The 20,589-nt window shown below is 39.0% G+C and overlaps 1 protein-coding gene across 2 annotated transcripts; it reads left to right on the plus strand.

The window, feature by feature from the left end:
* Positions 1 to 2,666: 2,666 nt before the first annotated feature.
* On the plus strand, positions 2,667 to 20,055 carry osbp2a (oxysterol binding protein 2a). 2 transcript variants are annotated; one of them, XR_005993210.1, is made up of 15 exons: positions 2,667 to 3,134; positions 4,334 to 4,539; positions 7,991 to 8,241; positions 8,343 to 8,511; positions 9,809 to 9,929; positions 10,527 to 10,593; positions 10,686 to 10,823; positions 10,924 to 11,169; positions 11,319 to 11,439; positions 13,057 to 13,160; positions 14,866 to 14,961; positions 15,335 to 15,519; positions 15,615 to 15,835; positions 17,845 to 18,042; positions 18,484 to 20,055. XR_005993210.1 is itself a non-coding variant. In XM_041811181.1 (14 exons), exons 1-14 carry the CDS (start codon positions 2,974 to 2,976, stop codon positions 17,985 to 17,987), a joined length of 2,229 nt encoding a protein of 742 aa, XP_041667115.1. In that variant the 5' UTR covers positions 2,667 to 2,973; the 3' UTR covers positions 17,988 to 20,055. The 2 variants fall into 2 exon arrangements, 1 of the variants encoding a protein (XP_041667115.1); XM_041811181.1 differs by having other exon boundaries at positions 17,845 to 20,055.
* The last annotated feature ends 534 nt before the right edge of the window (positions 20,056 to 20,589 follow it).

The raw sequence follows: 20,589 nt of genomic DNA on the forward strand, positions 1-20,589 counted from the left end.
TTGGTCATAAAATTTGTTCTGATCTTCATCTGAGTCACAACAATAGAGGGTGGAAAAAGTATGTGAACCCTTAGGCTAACGACTTCTCTAAGAGCTAATGGGCTCTATGCATGAACTGCTTCCGCATCTGGCATTAGACCGCTCCCACACTTCTTGTGGGGAGAAGAGAAAGGCGTATGATGGCAAATTTGTTTACTTCCTGTTTCATGAGTTACCTGAGCTGACTGTCAATGACGAGCTAAATTTAGCTGAATATGTACATTGCAGCATGCAGCAACGATGTCCAGAGGTGCTTTTAACCTGTTTTTGAAACATCATTTTAGCATGTTTGGATGCCAAGCGATGATGATAGAGTAAACACAAACAACAATCAAAACAAAAAAAACCCAAAATGGACAAATTAAGGCAGTATAGGAGGGCTTAGATTCCATTTTGGCTTAACACGTTCGTTGGGCGGAAGTTGTGAAGCAGCCTTATTTTCCATCAGCAATACGCCACCCCCTGCCGTGCATAGAGCCCATTGGAGCCAGGAGTCAGCCAACCTGGAGTCCAATCAATGTGATGAGATTGGATGTGTTGGTAAAAGCCCTTTAAAAAACACACACCAGTTCTGAGTTTGCTGTTCTCAAGAAGCATTGCCTGATGTGAACCATGCCTGGCACAAAAGAGCCCTCAGAAGACCTATGATCAAGAATTGTTGACTTGCATGAAGCTGGAAAGGGATACAAAAGTATCTCTAAAAGCCTTGATGTTCATGTGTCCACGGTAAGACAGTCTACAAATGGAGAAAGTTCAGCACTGTTGCTACTCTCCCTAGGTGTGGTCATCCTGTAAAGATGACTGCAAGAGCACAGCACAGAATGCTCAATGAGGTAAAAAAGAATCCTAGAGTGTCAGCTAAAGACTTACAGAAATCTCTGGCACATGCTAACATTTGTGTTGACAAATCTACAGTAAGTAAAACATTAAACAAGAATGGAGTTCATGAGAGGACACCACGGAGGAAGCCACTGCTGTCCAAAAAAACAATGCTGCACATTTGAAGTTTGCAAAAGAGCACCTGGATGTTCCACAGCACTACTGGCAAAATATTCTGTGGACAGATGAAACCAAAATTAAGTTGTTTGGAAGGAACACACAACGCTATGTGTGGAGAAAAAAAGACACAGCACACCAACATCAAAACCTCATCCCACCTGTGAAATATGGTGGAGGGGGCATCATGGTTTGGGGCTGCTTTGCTGCCTCAGGGCCTGGACGGATTGCTGTCATTGACGGAAAAATGAATTCCCAAATTTATCAAGACATTTTGCAGGAAAACTTAAGACCATCTGTCCGCCAACTGAAGCTCAACAGAGGATGGGTGATGCAACAGGACAACGACCCAAAGCATAGAAGTAAATCAACAACAGAATGGCTTCATCAGAAGAAAATACGCCTTCTGGAGTGATCCAGTCAGAGTCCTGACCTCAACCCAATTGAGATGCTGTGGCATGACCTCAAGAGAACGATTCACACCAGACATCCCAAGAATATTGCTGAACTGAAACAGTTTTGTAAAGAGGAATGGTCCAAAATTCCTCCTGACCGTTGTGCAGATTTGATCTGCAACTACAGGAAACATTTGGTTGAGGTTATTGCTGCCAAAGGAGGGTCAACCAGTCATTAAATCCAAAGGTTCACATACTTTTTCCACCCTGCACTGTGAATGTTTACATGTTTTGTTCAATAAAAACATGAAAACATATCATTTTTGTGCGGTATTAGTTTAAGCAGACTGTGTTTGTCTATTGTTGTGACTTAGATGAAGATCAGAACAAATTTTATGAGCAATTTATGCAGAAATCCAAGAAATCCCAAAGGGTTCACATACTTTTTCTTGCAACTGTAGTTGGGAATTCATATTCTCTTGTTTATTTCACATAAAGGAAAAATCATTTTCTTTTCAACCCCCTCAGGTATAAATTAGAACTTGAGTAAACATTAAATGGATTACTTTTACTTGAGAAGATTTCAAGATTAGTAATGTTATTTCTATTTAGATACATTTAAAGTAACTCTGTTTTTACAGGAGAATGATATTCCTGTACTCTTTCCACCTCTGTAAAAACGCAGTATTGCAAAACAGATAAAGTATGCTGCAGAGGAGCTAAGTGTTAGACATGCAGGATACTGTATAATTAAAGCCATTATGTAAGAATGTGACTGTGTTTCACTCTAAAACCTCAGACTTTGAGCTTACATTTTGTATTAAACCTCTAAATGATGAATTTATCAACTATTCAAGACTGTTTAATCTTAAATAAATGCTATATCTCTCATATCTGAAATGTTTTATTATTAAAATTATTATTACCACTGCTGACCTCTCAGATGTCTTCAGTTATTTGCTGATAATTCAACCCTATACCACAGGCATGTTTTATCCAATGTTATTTTATTTCCTCTTTGTGGTGACTTAGCATTAAAATGAACGTTAACCCTCTTATAAAGGCAGTATTGCTCTTGCAGCTTACTCTTGCAGTGATGCAGAAAATCTCAGTAAATGCCATGTGACAGACAGACCTGCACCCATATGCTACAATCCTGTGATAAGGACGTCATCATGATCCCCCCTCTCTCTCACATCCACGGGCTTTATTATAACACGCAATACAAGTGCAGGCTCAACCGCTGTATACTTTCATGAGGCAAAGTGGCTGTTATGTTGCTCATCCTGGCTTAAACATTTCTCCTCAGATTTTTTTTTTTACAACTATCCCAGGGCAAAGGTGGACACTGACAGAGCATCACCAGACAGCTGCAAGCTAACAGTAGCTTTAGCGGAGAGAGGATACAGTGCAGTGCAGCTGGCTCACTCACGCTAGCTAAACCACACGGTAACGGTACAGCTGTTGAAGGCTAACTCCACAGACAACTGCCCTGACTCACCGTCCATCCCGCTGGAGTAACGTTACTGCCCGGGAGGAGGATATGAACGAGCTGGTGAAGAGTTTGCCCTCCCCGACTCTCCCGGGGCTCCTCCTGCCAGGTGCGGACACCTACAAAGGCTGGCTCTTTAAATGGACCAACTACCTGAAAGGCTACCAGCGGCGATGGTTCGTGCTCAGTAACGGCCTGCTGTCCTATTACAGGTAACGGTAACTGACGGCTACTGCGACTGTTGGTTGGTTCTACAACTTCAATGGTTTATAGCGTTTTGCTCCGGTAACTAAAATACTTTATTATGAGGGAATTTATAAGCGGCAGGGTGTAGGGTGGTTTTATTCCCTTTATTCAAATCTAGTATATAAAACTTTTTTTTACTGTGTTTGAAAGGAGTGCCTATGTTGCCACTTTAACAGCAAGAAAACACCTGAGTCATAGCCGTTAAAATAATGGCGATTAAGGTTATAACCTGTGGCTAACAATTGAGTGTTTCTATCTATATTCAAGCTGGGTTACGTTCAATGTCCGTACGCATTTTCATTGCGTAGGATTAAATAAATTGTAGATTTTATTCAGGTTGTATTAAAATGTAGAAGGTAAACTATCTTTAACCAGATTGTTTAAGCTAATTAGATTATTGTTTTGCCACTTGCCTGAATGGAAATTAGGTGGCAACGAAATTCTACATTTATAACTGAGTTATATGAAGCATAAATGATTAAAAGAGGGGAATAAAGCCCCCCAAAATGCCTATCAGTTGGCACTATAAAAGAGTTAAAACTGTGACTTTTAAAAGAATGATAATGATATAGCTGTATTTATTAAAAGTTTTACTTTCCATGACATCTACCCCTACGTTAGAGCTATGTCATATTTATTACGTAGAGTTGTAACAGTTACTTAATAATGCATGCAAATATGCAAAATAGGAAATATATAATATGTTGAAATATAAAATGGGGTAAATTGCTTCTCAAACAGGTAAAATGCATGTAGTAGTACATGTAAAATAGGACACCGTTTAAACGCAGAGGTGAATTCTGTGTTTTCATTGAGTGCTGTACCATACACAGCAGGAATAACATGGAGGAATGCTTAGTAATCCTCTAAAATTAGTATCCAGATAAATTAATATAAAATATATCTATTATGGGAAATTATCATACAATACAAAGCTATAAATCTATAATAGACAACATTTTTGTAGTGCTAGGAGCCCAGTAGTTGAACAGACTTACTGAGATACTTTATTAACATAAAACTGACCTGAATCATTTAAATTGTGGTTTCCTTTGTTTTTAAATCTGCATCTAATTAATCTGAAAGCTTGCAGAATGTTTTGCCGCAACCCTGCTGCCACTACTAACCTTATCTATTCCCCATCTGTTTTGTCTGGGTCCCTCAGGACTCAGGCTGAGATGGCACACACCTGCCGGGGCACAATTCCTGTCGCAACAGCGCACATCGAGGTGGATGACACTTGCCACTTTGTGTTAACAAGTGGAGGAAGAAACTATCACCTGAAGGCCACCTCTGAGGGAGAGTGTCAGAAATGGGTGTCAGCCCTGCAGCAAGCAAAGGCCAATGCCACATTACTGATGCATCACTCAGGTTAGAATGCACTTTTATACTCAGCATGATATGTACAGCTCTTCCTTGCTTCAAATGGGAGTTATAAGGTTAAAAATCCAAATGTGATTTAACCTGTGCTTTGCACCACCTTATGTCCTTGAATATGTGGTTCAAAGAAACAAAAGTGTTCACCCTAAAAGGCTGGTGCAGATGGACTAATTTTAGCCATAACCTGAATGAAGCCTTGTGCAACCAAGACCCACTTTGCAAGATGCATATTTTATTTATTTGTTCCCTTTATGTCGTGTGAACAACTGGCCACAAGAGGGAAGCATTGCCCTACATGTGCTTATTCAATGGGCTAGTATGTGATTGTGTAATAGTGGTAAATTATATAGCTCTAATTCTTAACATATATGCTTTCTGTCTCATCATATAACAGTTCAAGAGTACATGAAAGTATATAGCATGATTTAACGTCCTGCCATGGTGAAGAAACAAAAGCACTGCATTTTTCCCTCTCTTTTCTCTCTCTGTCACTCTTCCCTTATCCTCCCTCCCTCTCTCTCTTTAGCACAAATATGCACAGACGCACATGCAGCTCCCACCACCCTCCCACTGCCGTCTCCTTTCTCCCTCCCTGTCTCCTTCAGTATGACGACAGTGAGAGCTGAATGAAATGACCTTCCTCTAGACTCCTCCTCCCATTCTGTTAGCAGGAGGGGTAAAGAAAGAGACAGGGTGTGAGGGCTTTCATTGAAAACATTTTTCAAGCATACACTCTATGGACAATAGGGAGACACGGGTGCTGCTATTTCAATGATTGTCACCTTGTAAGTAGCTTATTCATTATCTAATTAAAAGCGTAGAATGGGGGCTAAAATAGAAGGCATGTGCTTTCATGATTGCATGCATGTGTGTGCTTGTAATTATTGTAGAGTGTTTGTTTGTGTAGTTCAGCAAGTTTGGCGATAATCAGGGTGAATGTCTGTGTGCTGATTGGATTTGTCCCGGGGAAGATTTGACAAATAAGCTTGTATTTTCAAATTCACTGCAGAACAATAGAACAGTTAACACCTGCACAGGTCAGATACACAACTTATGTCACTAAAGTTTCTGGTTGTTATGCAGCCTACTTTTTAGGATAATTGCAATATTTACAATTTCTAACATGATCACTCCTACTAAGAGGTGTGTTGCCCTGAAACACCCTTCACTGCTGACTAAAGGGTTTGCACCTGCAACCATGCAAATCAGTGTTTGAGGATGCAAGCATGGGGAGACAATCGCCAATGTGTAGGGAGTTAATTCTCTTTCTACAATGGATAACAATGGTAGTGATTAATGGCTGTGATTACAGCTAAAAGGGATTTAATGAACTGAGCCTCTTAAGAAGATTTTAAACAGCCTTACTTTCTTTATGCTTAAGAATTGTGAGTAACCATGCTGTTATGGTATTTTTTCCTGATTGTTTTCTACTTATAATGCCCATTGAAAATATAAATGTCTGATTCATTTATTTTATTCTTGAACAATTAATAGCAATACAATCTGCTTCACACAGACCGACTTCTGTACTTTCATGCACATGGCAGCACAGGCATAAACCCCTGTGTGTTTTGATGAAGTGTGTGATGTGATTACAGATTATTAATGCATGAGCCATTTGGTTGTGGACTTAGGGGCTATAATAAAAGGGCAAATTAATTGACTGAAAGAAGATTAGCTCAGAAGTGATTAGGTGGATTTTTTATCATTTGTTAGGTCTTTATAATAACAACTTTAGTTTGGGCACACATAGGTTTAAAAATATAATAAACCTCTTCATTGAAATCTAATGTGCACATATGTGTGTTTATAAGGAGGAACTAGTGACGCACATGTTTTGCTTTTACCATATCACAACATGCTTTGTTTTATTGCAGAAGCTTCTGGCACAACTGCTGATTTTTAACTCTGATTCTCTCTTCCCACGCTGTGTCCATATTGGTTCTTCCACCATCACCTGTGGGTGTGTTTTCATGATTCACTGATGAGTCACCAGTTTATCCCAGACCCTCCAGTGTCCTGCATGAAAAAAATAATTGGTACACAGAGCAGATGAGTAAACCACTCCAAAAACACAAGTTGCCATTACACAGATATGTATCAAACAGCACTTCCATATAACTGAATGTAAAGTGCACTGCTTAGACAGCAGGTCTACATAAGTCAAGTAATATCACTTTATCTCTGTTGTATTTGGGTCATGAAATTGTTCCACATGCCTGAAGGATTTTTTCACCCTCTCATTTTTAATCCTCTCCCCCTGGGACTTCAATAATCCAGTTTGCTCTGATTGTTTTGATTTCTTTCTCCGCTCTTTAAACCAGTGTAGTAGTTCGTCTGCCTGCTTTGATACTCGCAGGCGATGCAGACTCTGGCCTAGATTCAACAAACAAACTCGCGAGTTTTCAGATTACACACGCAATTTGTTGCTCCTAGGGAGGTAAAAATGTTGTGACCCAGAAAAGGCTGTTTTATATGACGGAGGCAGTCGCTGACATTTTCATGCTGGATTATTTAATAAGACCAGCTGTAATCTAAATTTGTACTTTTTAGGTGGTCTTTTTTTAGGACTGATGTCACTGAGAGTTCTTAATAGGGTACAATTTGCCCTCCAACCCACTGACATTTCACTGGATAAAGATTAAAAATAACATTTCAGGCAATGAATATTCAAGGCTAAAGCATGAAAAATGTTGGTAAAATCCTGTGGTTTGGTATCAGATACATCAGTTTGATTTACAGCAACATGGCGCTATATATCTACAGATTTCTTTTATTATCATAGCAGAGTATTACAAAACATGCATAATTGATTTGAAAGTTTCCCTCAAAAACAATCAAGACACGGTGATGAATACAGTTTTCTGTGACATGGTAGCTTATTTTTCAGTTTTAAGATAAAAAGTAACTTATTTGAATATATATTTTGATATAGGTTAAGTGTTCAATGAACTTTAAAATTAAAGTAATCTTTTCTGTCATTTATCTCTATAATCAGTCCACTCTCCCAGCTGTCTTTTTGAAATCTCTGAGACAGACTACTCTGCTGCCAACAAGGGGTAGGGAGGGAAAAGGAGAGGAGAAAAAGGGTGGTGCGTCATCTTTTTTTCTCCCATTTCTCCTTTCTAAAAATAGCCGAGCCTTCTGATTGCATGGGCCCACGTTTCCAGGGCAACGGTTTTCATTCACAGCTTTCCAATGGTGAAGAAGAACGGGGATAAGGGGTGTGAAGTGTTATTATCTTCCTCCATCCGTTCTCCATTAGCACTCTTCAGACTTGTCAAAGTCTGAATATAGAGTTTAAAATGATATATACAGAATGTCTAATGAGGCAGGAAATTATCATTTTGTGTTTGCTACAGTTAATAACCTTAAATAAAATCCTTGCATCTTGGGTAAATTATGTAATCTTTGTGGTTCCCTTTGTTTTTCTTGTGTGAAGATGACTCAGGAGATGAAGGCCCTGAACCTCAGGAAGATCGAGCCCTGACCCAAGGGGTGCTCAAGAGTCTGGCCAGCAAGCTAGATGACCTGAGCACCTGTAATGAGCTGATAGGGAAGCACGGCGCCGCCCTCCAGCGCTCTCTCAGTGAACTCGAGGAACTGCGTGCATCCTCTGACAACACGGACAGAGTGAAAGCTGTTAATGAGAGAGCCACCCTCTTCCGCATCACCTCTAATGCTATGATCAATGTGAGTTCCTCCAATCAGCTTCAAATGTCTCTTCTAATGAGCGACCGCAGCTCCAGGGTTCCTCCGGCCACATTTAAGTGTGTGTTTTGTTCGCACCTCAGGCTTGTCGTGACTTTCTGGATGTAGCAGAGTCTCATAACCGGAGGTGGCAGAAGGCCCTGCAGTATGAGAGAGAACAGCGCCACCATCTGGAGGAGACCATTGAACAGTTAGCCAAGCAGCACAACAGCTTAGAGAGAGCCTGGAGGGAGAATCCCACCTCGTATACAGGTGAGATTCCTCATTATGTCTGGCCCTGTTAACACTTGGTATTTACATACTGTATGTCCCAAATCATTTGATCACTAGTGGATGACTTAGAGATGACCAGTTTACAGCTACCATTAAAACATGTTTCCATGGGACTGGATTTAATTGGTCCTCCTGCTAAGTTTGAAAGCAAAACTGTCCTTTATTTTGCTTTTAAACAACAGCATATGATCAGAAATGAAACAAACTCATCAGAGAGTGAGAAAGAACTGGTAAAAGGAGAGCAGAGAGACTGAGCAGGTAATATTTATCAGAGTTTTGGTTGTTATATAAAAGCTTATTTCTAAGATGATGCCCTGTGTTACTCCTCATTTTCGTGGTTTGATCTTTAAGTACATGAACTACACTGCAGACGAGGGCTGTCTGGACTTTTATCAGTAAGAGCCAATACTGAAAAATGCAAACATCACTGGGACACTTTGATATTTGTGGTTATGTTACACAATACTCTTGGCAGCATCTTTAAGACTGCCCTGGGATCACACTGAGGCTCTGTGAATGCTTCACCTGCAATTTACAACACACCCTGGTTTATGGTCGGTTAAATAGATAGAGAGTTATAGATGTATTGATTAGATAGATTATAGATGTGATGTGTAATCAGCTCTCTAAGCATGAGTTAGTCATGTGTAGGCCCACACTTATGCATTACGAGCTGTCCAGTTTGATCTTTTCAGGCAGGAAGAAGGTTAATATTTGGTTTTACAGGCTCTGTCTCTGTAGGAGAGTGTCACAAAATTAAAACATGGCCCTCTTCTGGCCAGCAGTGGCGATACATGCAGCAGCAAGTAGTTGAGTTTGTTTATCGATAATAAATGATAATAAATGCATATTTTTGTACATTTATAGATGTGAAACCTATATATTATATAAAGGTTAGAGAATGCAGCCAATTTTCTTGTTCTTGTAACTACTGCTCCTCTTTTGATCAGTTGTTTAATTTGACAACATTTTGCATGTTCATATACACTTACTGAAGCCATATCAAATGTTGCAATTGGAATCAAGGCTGCAAAAACTATTAATGTAAAGTTACAATAGTTGATATGCAAGATATTTTGATCTTCAGTTGTCAATGAAACTTTCTTTTTTCTGAACAGTGTTTCATGGTAACTTATAAAGGTGATATTAGGATTCAATTTTGTTGCATCACTAGTAAACAGTAAGGAATACATATAAAACACTGTGTCTTACAACAGAGAGTATTTGACCTTGGTATGAAGACACTGGGGTCATATTGTCCCATTTGTCACTGCAGGCGTGGAGCGGTCTCAGGAGGGGGATGCAAGTGACGAGAATGACGAGGCTGAGTTCTTCGATGCCATGGAGGACTCCCCTGCATTCATAACAGTGACGACTAGTGGTGAAATCCAGCACAAGTAAGATATAGTTTCCATACAGAAAAATCTAAAAGTTGTGTTGTAGATCAGCCACAATCATGGTAATTTAATTTTTTTTTTTTTTTTTTTAAATAAGATGTAATGGCTGCTAGTTCACGAATGTTATGGTACACTACATCCAGCCCTGTTTTCATATTTGCATATCTTGTGGATGATTTTTTTAAGAAAAAAATGGAGGGATAAAAGGAGATCATTCTCAAACATTAAAATTTAATGAACAATTTCAAACAAATTAGAAACTTACGTAATTAATGCACCCACTTCATGTACATGTTTTAGTAAACGATGTAAATGCAAATGCAATAGAACAAGGTAAACATTAAATAGCATGATGCAGTAGAAATAATATTAATTATTGTATCAAAACAGGAAAAAAAAACATGAAAGGTCTATTTTATACTCATTTCAGGTTCTCTTTCTCCAGTCATGTTTGGTTTAGAGGAAGTGCAGGCCTGCAGGCAGGCTTTTATAATGTGGGAGGTTTGCTTGAGCAGGAGTGGCAAAGCAATCAGGTATGGAAGTTCTGAGTTGGTGAAGACTTGCAAGCATTATTTGAAACATGTTGTTTTCCCACAGGCGCTCAGGGAGTAATCAGAGTATGATGAGCGGAGGAGTGTCCAATGACTGGACTCAGAATGAGAATGTAAGCCTTGTGATTAGTAATGATTTTTAAAAAGCCTTTTGATCCTTGTCCCAGGCTTTATACTGACTTTTTTGGGGGGTTTTCTATTTCAGGATACCTCAGGCACAAACCACATACAACTACGAAGAACAAGACGCAGTCGTATTCCTGACAAACCAAACTACTCCCTTAACTTGTGGAGTATTATGAAGAACTGTATCGGCAAAGATCTGTCCAAGATACCCATGCCTGTAAGTTAAACACAAACTGTGAAAAATGACTCTTGTCTAGATTTTAGTTATCTGTTGTTCTAAATAAGGGATTCTCTGCCCCGCTCTGTGTCCAATGCAGGTAAACTTCAATGAGCCATTGTCGATGCTGCAGCGTCTGACTGAGGATCTGGAGTACGTCGAGCTTCTGGAACGGGCAGCTCGCTGTGACTCCTCTCTGGAACAGATGTGCCTGGTAGCTGCTTTTTCAGTGTCCTCATACTCCACCACAGTCCATCGCACAGCCAAGCCATTCAACCCTCTGCTGGGGGAGACTTTTGAGCTGGACCGACTGGAGGAGTACGGATATCGCTCCATCTGTGAGCAGGTGAGACAAAAAACAGGATTCATCCCCTTACTACTATATTCCATGCTCTAAAAACACTGGTTTACCCCATTAACGAAGAGCAAACTTTTCATATATTTTTATGTGCATATTACCAATGTTGAGACAAGACAACACCTTTAAACCTTCAGGTCAGTCACCACCCACCTGCTGCTGCCCACCATGTGACATCACAGCGAGGATGGACCCTATGGCAGCACATCACAATTGACAGCAAGTTCCGTGGGAAATATATTTCTGTCATGCCTTTAGGTAGGAAAAAAACATCAAACATGTACCAATTCTTAATTCAGTTTATAGAATAGTACATACAGTTGCAAGAAAAAGTATGTGAACCCTTTGGGATTTCTTGGGTTTCTACATAAATTGCTCATAAAATGTGTTCTGATCTTCATCTAAGTCACAACAATAGACAAACACAGTCTGCTTAAACTGATATGTTTTCATGTTTTAATTGAACAAGCCATGTAAACATTCACAGTGCAGGGTGGAAAAAGTATGTGAACCCCTAGGCTAATGACTTCTCCAAGAGCTAATTGGAGCCAGGAGTCAGCCAACCTGGAGTCCAATCAATGTGATGAGATTGGATGTGTTGGTAAAAGCTGCCCTGCCCTTTAAAAACACACACCAGTTTTGAATTTGCTGACCTCAAGAAGCATTGCCTGATGTGAACTGTGCCTGGCACAAAAGAGCTCTCAGAAGACCTATGATCAAGAATTGTTGACTTGCATGAAGCTGGAAAGGGTTACAAAAGTATCTCTATAAGCCTTGATGTTCATGTTTCCACGGTAAGACAGACTGTCTACAAATGGAGAAGGTTCAGCACTGTTGCTGCTCTCCCTAGGCGTGGTCGTCCTGTAAAGATGACTGCAAGAACACAGCACAGAATGCTCAATGAGGTGAAGAAGACTCCTAGAGTGTCAGCTAAAGACTTACAGAAGGCTCTGGCACATGCTAACATTTGTGTTGACAAATCTACAGTAAGTAAAACATTAAACAAGAATGGAGTTTATGGGAGGACACCACGGAGGAAGCCACTGCTGTCCGAAAAAAAAACATTGCTGCACATTTGAAGTTTGCAAAAGAGCACCTGGATGTTTCACAGCACTACTGGCAAAATATTCTGTGGACAGATGAAACCAAAATTGAGTCTTTTGGAAGGAACACACAACGCTATGTGTGGAGAAAAAAAGGCACAGCACACCAACATCAAAACCTCATCCCAACTGTGAAATATGGTGGAGGGGGCATCATGGTTTGGGGCTGCTTTGCTGCCGCAGGGCCTGGACGGATTGCTGTCACTGACGGAAAAATGAATTCCCAAATTTATCAAGACATTTTGCAGGAAAACTTAAGACCATCTGTCCGCCTCCTGACCATTGTGCAGGTCTGATCTGCAACTACAAGAAACGTTTGGTTGAGGTTATTGCTGCCAAAGGAGGGTCAACCAGTCATTAGCCTAGAGGTTCACATACTTTTTCCACCCTGCACTGTGAATGTTTACGTTTTGTTTAATAAAAACATGAAAACATATCATTTTTGTGTGGTATTAGTTTTAGCAGACTGTGTTTGTCTATTGTTGTGACTTAGATGAAGATCAGAACACATTTTATGAGCAATTTATGCAGAAATCCAAGAAATCCCAAAGGGTTCACATACTTTTTCTTCCAACTGTATACCACCAATACCTGTGAGATATGTTTATACATGCTTAATATCTGAAAGATCATGAATAATTTAAGTCAATAAAGTTATTTTTAACTGTAATTGTGCACATCTGTTTTGATGTTAATTTTTCATTTTTCTCTTCGCTGCTGGAGAATCTATTTTGACATTTTCTTTGCTTTCTCTGTTTTCCCTTCACCACAGGAAACATTCATCTGCAGTTCCACTCAAGTGGGAACCACTATGTGTGGAGCAAAGTGACTTCAACTGTGCACAACATTATTGTGGGAAAACTTTGGATTGATCAGGTGTGCCCTTCTCATATCTCAGTTTTCTATTTCAACTGTCAAAAGTACAACCTGTCAAGTTTTGTTATGCAAGTTTGTGCTTATTTTAGGAATTAGAAAGTATGATCACAACAAGTTTGATAGTAAAATAAAAAATTATAAACTCTCTTAAAGCATTTGCCACAAATAGTAAATGGTGACCTTGTTTTATAGTAACAAATACTTTAAAATCCAATGTACAAGTCGCACTTTTAATAATTATTTTTTAAATCTAAAAAGCTGGCTGCATCCTACATACTGATGGAATAAATATATCAGTATAAAGTGCTGAGTCATGAGCTGTCATGATTGAAATTGTCCCCCATTCATAGTGTATTGCAAGCTGCCATTTCACTGATCACTGATTACACCATGCTAAGATGCTGAGATACATAGTGATGCACACCAGACTGGCCGGGAATGGCCCCCCTTTTTGCCAACTTTTTCTCTCTCATGAGATCATAAATCTGCCTCTAAGGAAACAGGAGTATACTGGTATACACCTTGGGGTGATCTGATTGAAAAGACTCTTTAGGCTAAGAAAACATGAGACAAAGGAAGTGGCTGCCTGTGTCTGTCACCTCAGAGCAATCGCTGCAGATTGAGAGCTTAACTACCATATTATAGTTAGTAGAGGAGTTAATTTCTTACGGCAAAAACAGATTCTAATAGAGTGACACAGCTGCACAGAAACTGACCATTGTGAACTTTGATAAACGCAGTAGAAAATGCAGTTTAAACCTTTTTCCTTTTTGCCAAGAAGCCAAGAAACAAACCTGTGGTTTCTATACCATTTATCCACATGTGTGTCTGGGTTGCATAATGGACGAAAGGTAACTCAGGTTATTATACTCTTAAACGCTCCTGATAGTAGTTTTTACTGGTCATAATTAAGACTAAATTAATACTTGTACCTCTTATGGCCTACAAAAGCAAAAAAAAGACCATCGGGAATACGATTGATTATCTCTATACTGTTATCACAGATGCACACAGATGTTATTACATATGCTGCTGCAGAGTAGGTGACTTACAAAGGGATTAAATGTAAGCTCCCTAAACAGCTTTTATTTACATTTTAAAAACATGGGTTCTGTTTGGTTGATACAAGTAGTTTATAGAAGAGGCAGGATGAGATGGTTTGGGTTCTTTTCAACAACAGGAACTCTGAACTAGGAACCTTTTGACTATGTGCTTTTTGACCATTGGAACCAGGGTTTAACTTTGGTTCCAGGGAAAAAAACAACCTCTTTAAATGTCCCCGCTCAGGGGTAGTATTCAGGAGATGGGGCTGTGGTGCTGAATGTTTCTGACTGGAAACAGGGTCAGTGACTTGGTCAACAAAACTCAAGGGACCATTTATAGGATTGTAAGGGTCTTTTGTTACCTCTGCCAAGGAGGTTATGTGATTGGCAGGGTTTGTTAGTTTGTTTGTTAGCAACATAATTCAAAAAGTTATGGACGGATTTTGATGAAATTTTTTTTAGGAAATGTCAGAAATGGCATAAGGAAGAACTGATTAGATTTTGGGAGTGATCCAGATCACCGTCTGGATACGGGAATGTTTTAAAGGATTCTTTACCATTGGGAGATAGGGCTAATGGTGGAGATCTGCGCTCTCTGAGTGCTTCTCTAGTTAACATCTGTCTTTTTTTTCTGTTTTCTTCTCTTCTGTTACTACTGGCAGTCTGGGGACATTGACATCGTAAACAACACTACCAAGGACACCTGCCGTCTCAAATTCTCCCCATACAGCTACTTCTCCAGAGAAGTTCCTCGTAAAGTGAGTCTGATGTGCCTTTTTCATTCTCTGTCTAGCTGCTTAAGATAATGTAATCCACTCGTCAAAAGGCAAAAATGGCAGAGCAGACACAAACCTGTATCAATAACCTACAGCACTGTTTCAGCATATTTTATATTGCTTTTGCCTAGTATTTGTTCTCAGTATGATTCATTTATGGTTAATAGTAATGAAGAAACCCAGAAAAGATGTCTTACTCATGGAACAGTATTTGTTGTGATATCAGGATTTATAAAGAAAGGTTTTCAAACACACATGTCAAGACTCAGCAAAAAGGATTCAGCAGTAAATATGTCTTTGTAGGACTGGATGTAACTGATCTTTCCATGTGTGTCTCCTTCTCTGGTGTCTCAAGGTGACAGGAGTGGTGGAGGACAGAGAGGGCACTGCTCACTACATCCTGTCAGGGACTTGGGACGATAAGATGGAGAGTGCCAAAATAGTGGACAGCAGCCATGGATGTGGAAATTCTGAAGGCAAACAGAAAACTGTTTACCAAACTCTTCAGCCAAAACTGTTGTGGAAGAAATATCCTCTCCCGTATGTTCATCTGAACAAACAAATTCTTATCTATCATTTGTAAGCTGTTCTCAGCTTGTCCTAATGGTCTGATTCTTCTGTCCTTTATTCCTCAGAGACAATGCAGAGAACATGCACTATTTCTCCTCCTTGGCTCTGACTTTGAATGAGCCAGAAGAGGGCGTTGCGCCCACTGACAGCCGTCTGCGGCCAGACCAGCGTCTGATGGAGGTGGGTCTGTGGGATGAAGCAAACACCCAGAAGCAGCGACTGGAGGAGAGTCAGAGGCTGGAAAGGAAAAGGAGGGAGGCACAAGCTACCCAGGCACTCGAGGAAGGTGAGAGCAAGGAAATCTGTAGGGTATAAAATCCTAATCTAGTCAGATACTATTTTGTTAACAACACTTTCATATGGGTGTTAGAATTTTTCTGTGTAGAGTGATGTATTTTTATTCAACACCAAAAAGTATTAAAAGGTTTTCTCGGCTGTGCTGTTAAATTAGTTCACAGTGAGGACAGTCATTATTTTAAATCCATCCAGCATAAACTTGCACTGGTACTGAAAGACTGTAGATAATGCAATATTGAGAGAATGTTCGTTTTTTAAAGGGATAGTTTGTGTTTTTTTAAAGTGGGGCTTTAAGAGGTACTTGTTAATATTAAATGAATTAGCCACAAGAGATGCATCTCTGCATCCCCCCATTATTGTGACAGCCCCAAAGTGTCAGTGTAATGACAATTAAAACATCCCTGCTAAGATTTACATGCACCTTGCAGAAGGGTACAAATTGTATGACTTGAAACTTGCCAGAAATCCCTCAAAACAGCTAAAATTATGAACTGATTGGAGTTTTTTGACCTGGAAGTGTCTAAAACAAAACTTACAAGGATGAACTATTTGCTGGTACCGTAATAGACCATATCTTCTCTTTTTAATTAAAGAATTTATTGACCTTATGCACTTTAATGTGGTGACATCACTCACGACAGTAGATGACGGGGCATTATGCATTTTAGAAGATAATTATGTTCTAGGTGTATTTAGAAGTACAAGTAAGAAAAGTACCACAATAAGATTAACCTAAATGTTAGTGATTCTGTCAAATGAAGTGATTCACCTTGAGAGCACTCACAAACATGCAGTGACCTTGAAGCAAACAAGATGAGATGTCACTGTTCACACAAACACCTCTTTATTGTTTCTGTAAAATGTCAAAATATGCTCATCAGGCTACACAAAGAGGCAGTTACAATTACTCTTTCTGTTTTCAACATCTTATTTGATTGAAATTCATACATAAACAGGGGCATATTTTATCATCATTTGCTAGCTCTAGCGTTAGCCTATTCTGTGCTTATTTCTAACATAGACGTTGCTACGGTCATTGCCACTTGACTCCTCTGAAAATAATATCTAATACTGGTATAACAGCTTTTTAAACTTTCCATGTACAAAATATGCACTACAATGATCACTACAGGGAATTTGATGACATCACCATTTATTTAGCTCTAGCTTCCAGTAAGTAGCATGCCCCTTTTTGCCATGTAGGCGATAGCAGGGTCGGAGGGAATATCATACATTGCAAAACACTTGATTTTTTTATTTTGTGTTGTGATATATATATATATATATATTTGTTTTTTTTTTACCTTAAGGGAAATTGATATTCACACCAGCATATAAGCTAATAAGGTGAATTTTCAGCACTGCTAGTGAGGAAAGAACTCATTACTATTGAATTAATGTTTCACTAATGAACTGTCTAGAGACGTTTGTGTTGCTTGTTTTAGTTGGTATATTTTATGTATTGTGTGTACTTGTTGCTTGTTTCATATCTGGACCACCTTCCAAAAACTTTTGGAAGCTTATTTGTTTTACTGTGGTTGTTTCTGTTGGTTTCTTGTTTTTTGACATATGAAATTAAATTAACCACTTCAAGGCAGGCATGCATTTCATGATATAACACCTGCATGGAAGCTAGGCTATATGTTGCTACTAATAAGGCCTTTTTTTGCATCTCATAATTTTGCTAACTTAAAGGAAAAACCGACTTTGAAACAATGTTGGGGATAAATATACACTACACATAGAAAATTCTGAGTGCTTTACTTTCCCCTTAGAATGCCACTTTAGCAATTCTAGTCTGCAACACATGCAGATATATTATAGGGGGTGCCTGAGAGCCTGGTTTTGAATCTTAGTTCAAGTAACTCAACCTTTTTTGTCCTCTTGTCTTGAGTGGAACACATAAAACTAAAATAGAACAAAAACAAAGTTACAGTTCTTCAGACAGAGTTGTGTTTTTTTCATGATGATTACAGTTATTATGAATGTCTTTTTTAGGACAAGACATTGAGGGATACCAGCCTCTGTGGTTTGAGAAGAGGACAGATGACAGAACAGGAGAAAACACCTACGTGTACAGAGGCGGCTATTGGGAAGCCAAAGACAGACAGGACTGGAGCCAGAGTCCTCAGATCTTCTAGGACAATATTTCTCTTCACAATGTGTCATTAGACCAGCTGAGAGGTTCTTCCTCATGTAAGGATACTCTGTGAGTTATAAGGACTACTGTCTGGGTGTGGATGTGTTTATGTGTGAGTGAATGCTGGTGAAAGTGAACCAGCTATTTGACGTAGCTCCTGGAATATGAAGCACAAAACAGCTGCAAAACAGCTGTTTACGAAGCAAAAACTCCTGCTTCCACCTACTAATCTCCTCTCTTCTGCTCTGTTATGACGTGTTTGCAGAAAGCATGGCCTCAGTTTACGTGTGCTGTGTAATCGCTTATTCAGCACTGCAGGGAACTTACATTTCAGAGTACATGAAGTTCTCATATGTGTCTAAGTGTGTCTGTGGGGCTGAAATACTTTACATATGCTTTACAGAGATATGACTCCGACACCAAAACACACTTTTTTAAGTGTTCTCAACTAGTGGGCAAAAGGAGTCGCTGCATACTGAATGTCTTGTTCTCCTCAGAGCCAGAACAACATGTTCCTCAAGCTGGACTCCAACACAGACACCGGCTTTTCAGAAGGAACGCAGCAGGACAAATCATTCTTGTGTGCTAAAAGGCTTTTCAGACAGATTTTCATCTATGGATCCTTCTGATTATTGGGAATCTTTCCTATCCTTTTCAAAGTTGCTTTAAAAGCTGTATCTTGAAGTTTATACCGTTACGTCCAGGGTTAAACTTGCACAAATCTGTAACAGACAGCCTAACTTACTAGGAGCATGGAGTTCTAAGCATTTGCCAAGCTGGGAGGGTCTAAGAGAAGAGTTGCATTGTGGGAAATGTAGGATTCATCAAGTTCAGAGCTTGAAATGTATCAACTGAAAGTTGTAGTATCTGATTAATGCACCACTCTTTATTCAATTCATCTCTGACTTATCCCAAAAACTTTTTTGAGTTAATAACAGGAAAACCACTTCAGATATCTTAAGATTGAAGTCCCTCTGAAGTGTAAATCTGCTTAACCTGGGGATTTTCTTCTGCAAGGATTTATTTTGGTGCTCAAAGGTAATTTTAGCCTTAATTATGTAATGATGTATTAAGTCCTTTGTGAACACTGCATCCAAACAGAAAGATTCAGTGTAGTTTAAAGAAACCAAACTAGACATATTTTTCTTCAGTATCAGGGTTTCTCTATTGGATTCTTCAAAGTAAATCAAAGAGGGTTTTTTTTTAATATTCTCAAAACAACAGGAGATCATCTCGGTAAGTATCTAGAAATGTATCCCTCATTGAAACTGTGAGAAATGCTGGCTTTTCTTGGGGTTTCTTTGTTTGAAAATGTGGCATAATGTTAGCAATAACACAACTGCATGTTCACTTGAGAAGAAAAGTGTCCCGAGACTGAAAGGTGTTTTAGGCAGCATTATAAGGTGTTTTATTCACAGTATCCATTTGATGAATGATTGATACGTAATGTGATTTATACATGTAAATCAGGAAACAATGAAAGAAAGGCTTAGCAATACATAGGCTAATCTTTTTGTGAAGGCGGGCACTGGTGTTCGTAGATAAGTAGTGAATGTAGATTCTATAGCTAATACTAACCTATTTATTTGTAGATTGCAGCTTCCTGTGTATTGTAACATGCATTGGATGGTTGATTTTGCCTGTACATAGTTAGAAATAATAGAAATAGGATGACTATAGTCACTTAAAGGAATTATTGTTTCACATTACTTGAACATTGGCATTTTGGTCACTAATTAAACTATATTGTGTTTGTGTATAGATCATTTTAAATGGATTGTAAACCAGCTAATGAAGTGTTAAGAGCATAGGTTACCAAATGAGATGAGGATTGATCATGTACATTATTGATGATGCAATTAAGGTGTTTCCGAAACAAGCACAATATAAAGGTTTTCCTCCAGGTAATTAATACACGAGACATAGGCTAAAAGATCTTCATGGCAACACATAGCTATGCATGGTTTTAGAGTGCTGAGGCACTTATGTAGTGAAAAAAAGCCTCTTCACCTAGCTAATTGTTTGTAAACTAAAACATGATGTGAACTCACCTTTTGTGCCCTATGACCTCAGAAATTTGACATTTTTGAGCTCAAATAAAAACATAAAAGCCTGTCTGTGGTGTTGTTTACTGACAGGCGGATTCTGTCCCAATCTTTTTACCCAAAAAAGGACAGGTGAAACAGGAGATGTTCAAAGGTAACATGTATATTGTGATTGAGAGCAAACAGTACATGACTCTTCTCTGGTGTGAGACATAGATATACATGTACCATACAGGAATATTTCTCAACATTTAAATACCCTTACCAACACATGATGCCTTCTTTCTTCATCATGATGCTTTATTCACGGCAACAACCCAAAACAATGACAAAAAAATCTAGACTGAAATCAAGCATACTGAATGCTCAAAAAATATGCTTAGAGCATTACATAGTAAACTTAATCCCACCAAGCCACAACAGATGGGGATACTAACCTTAATGTAACATCATTACCGATTTTACTGCCTTATTTTTATTACTTTGAAGCTTAATTTTATAAACTTAGAGGTTTTTCATTACTGAAATTTGGCCTGGTGGGTTATAACAGTGGCCTGC

This window comes from Cheilinus undulatus, linkage group 17 (genome assembly GCF_018320785.1).
Source record: "Cheilinus undulatus linkage group 17, ASM1832078v1, whole genome shotgun sequence".
NCBI classification, from domain to species: Eukaryota; Metazoa; Chordata; class Actinopteri; order Labriformes; family Labridae; genus Cheilinus; species Cheilinus undulatus.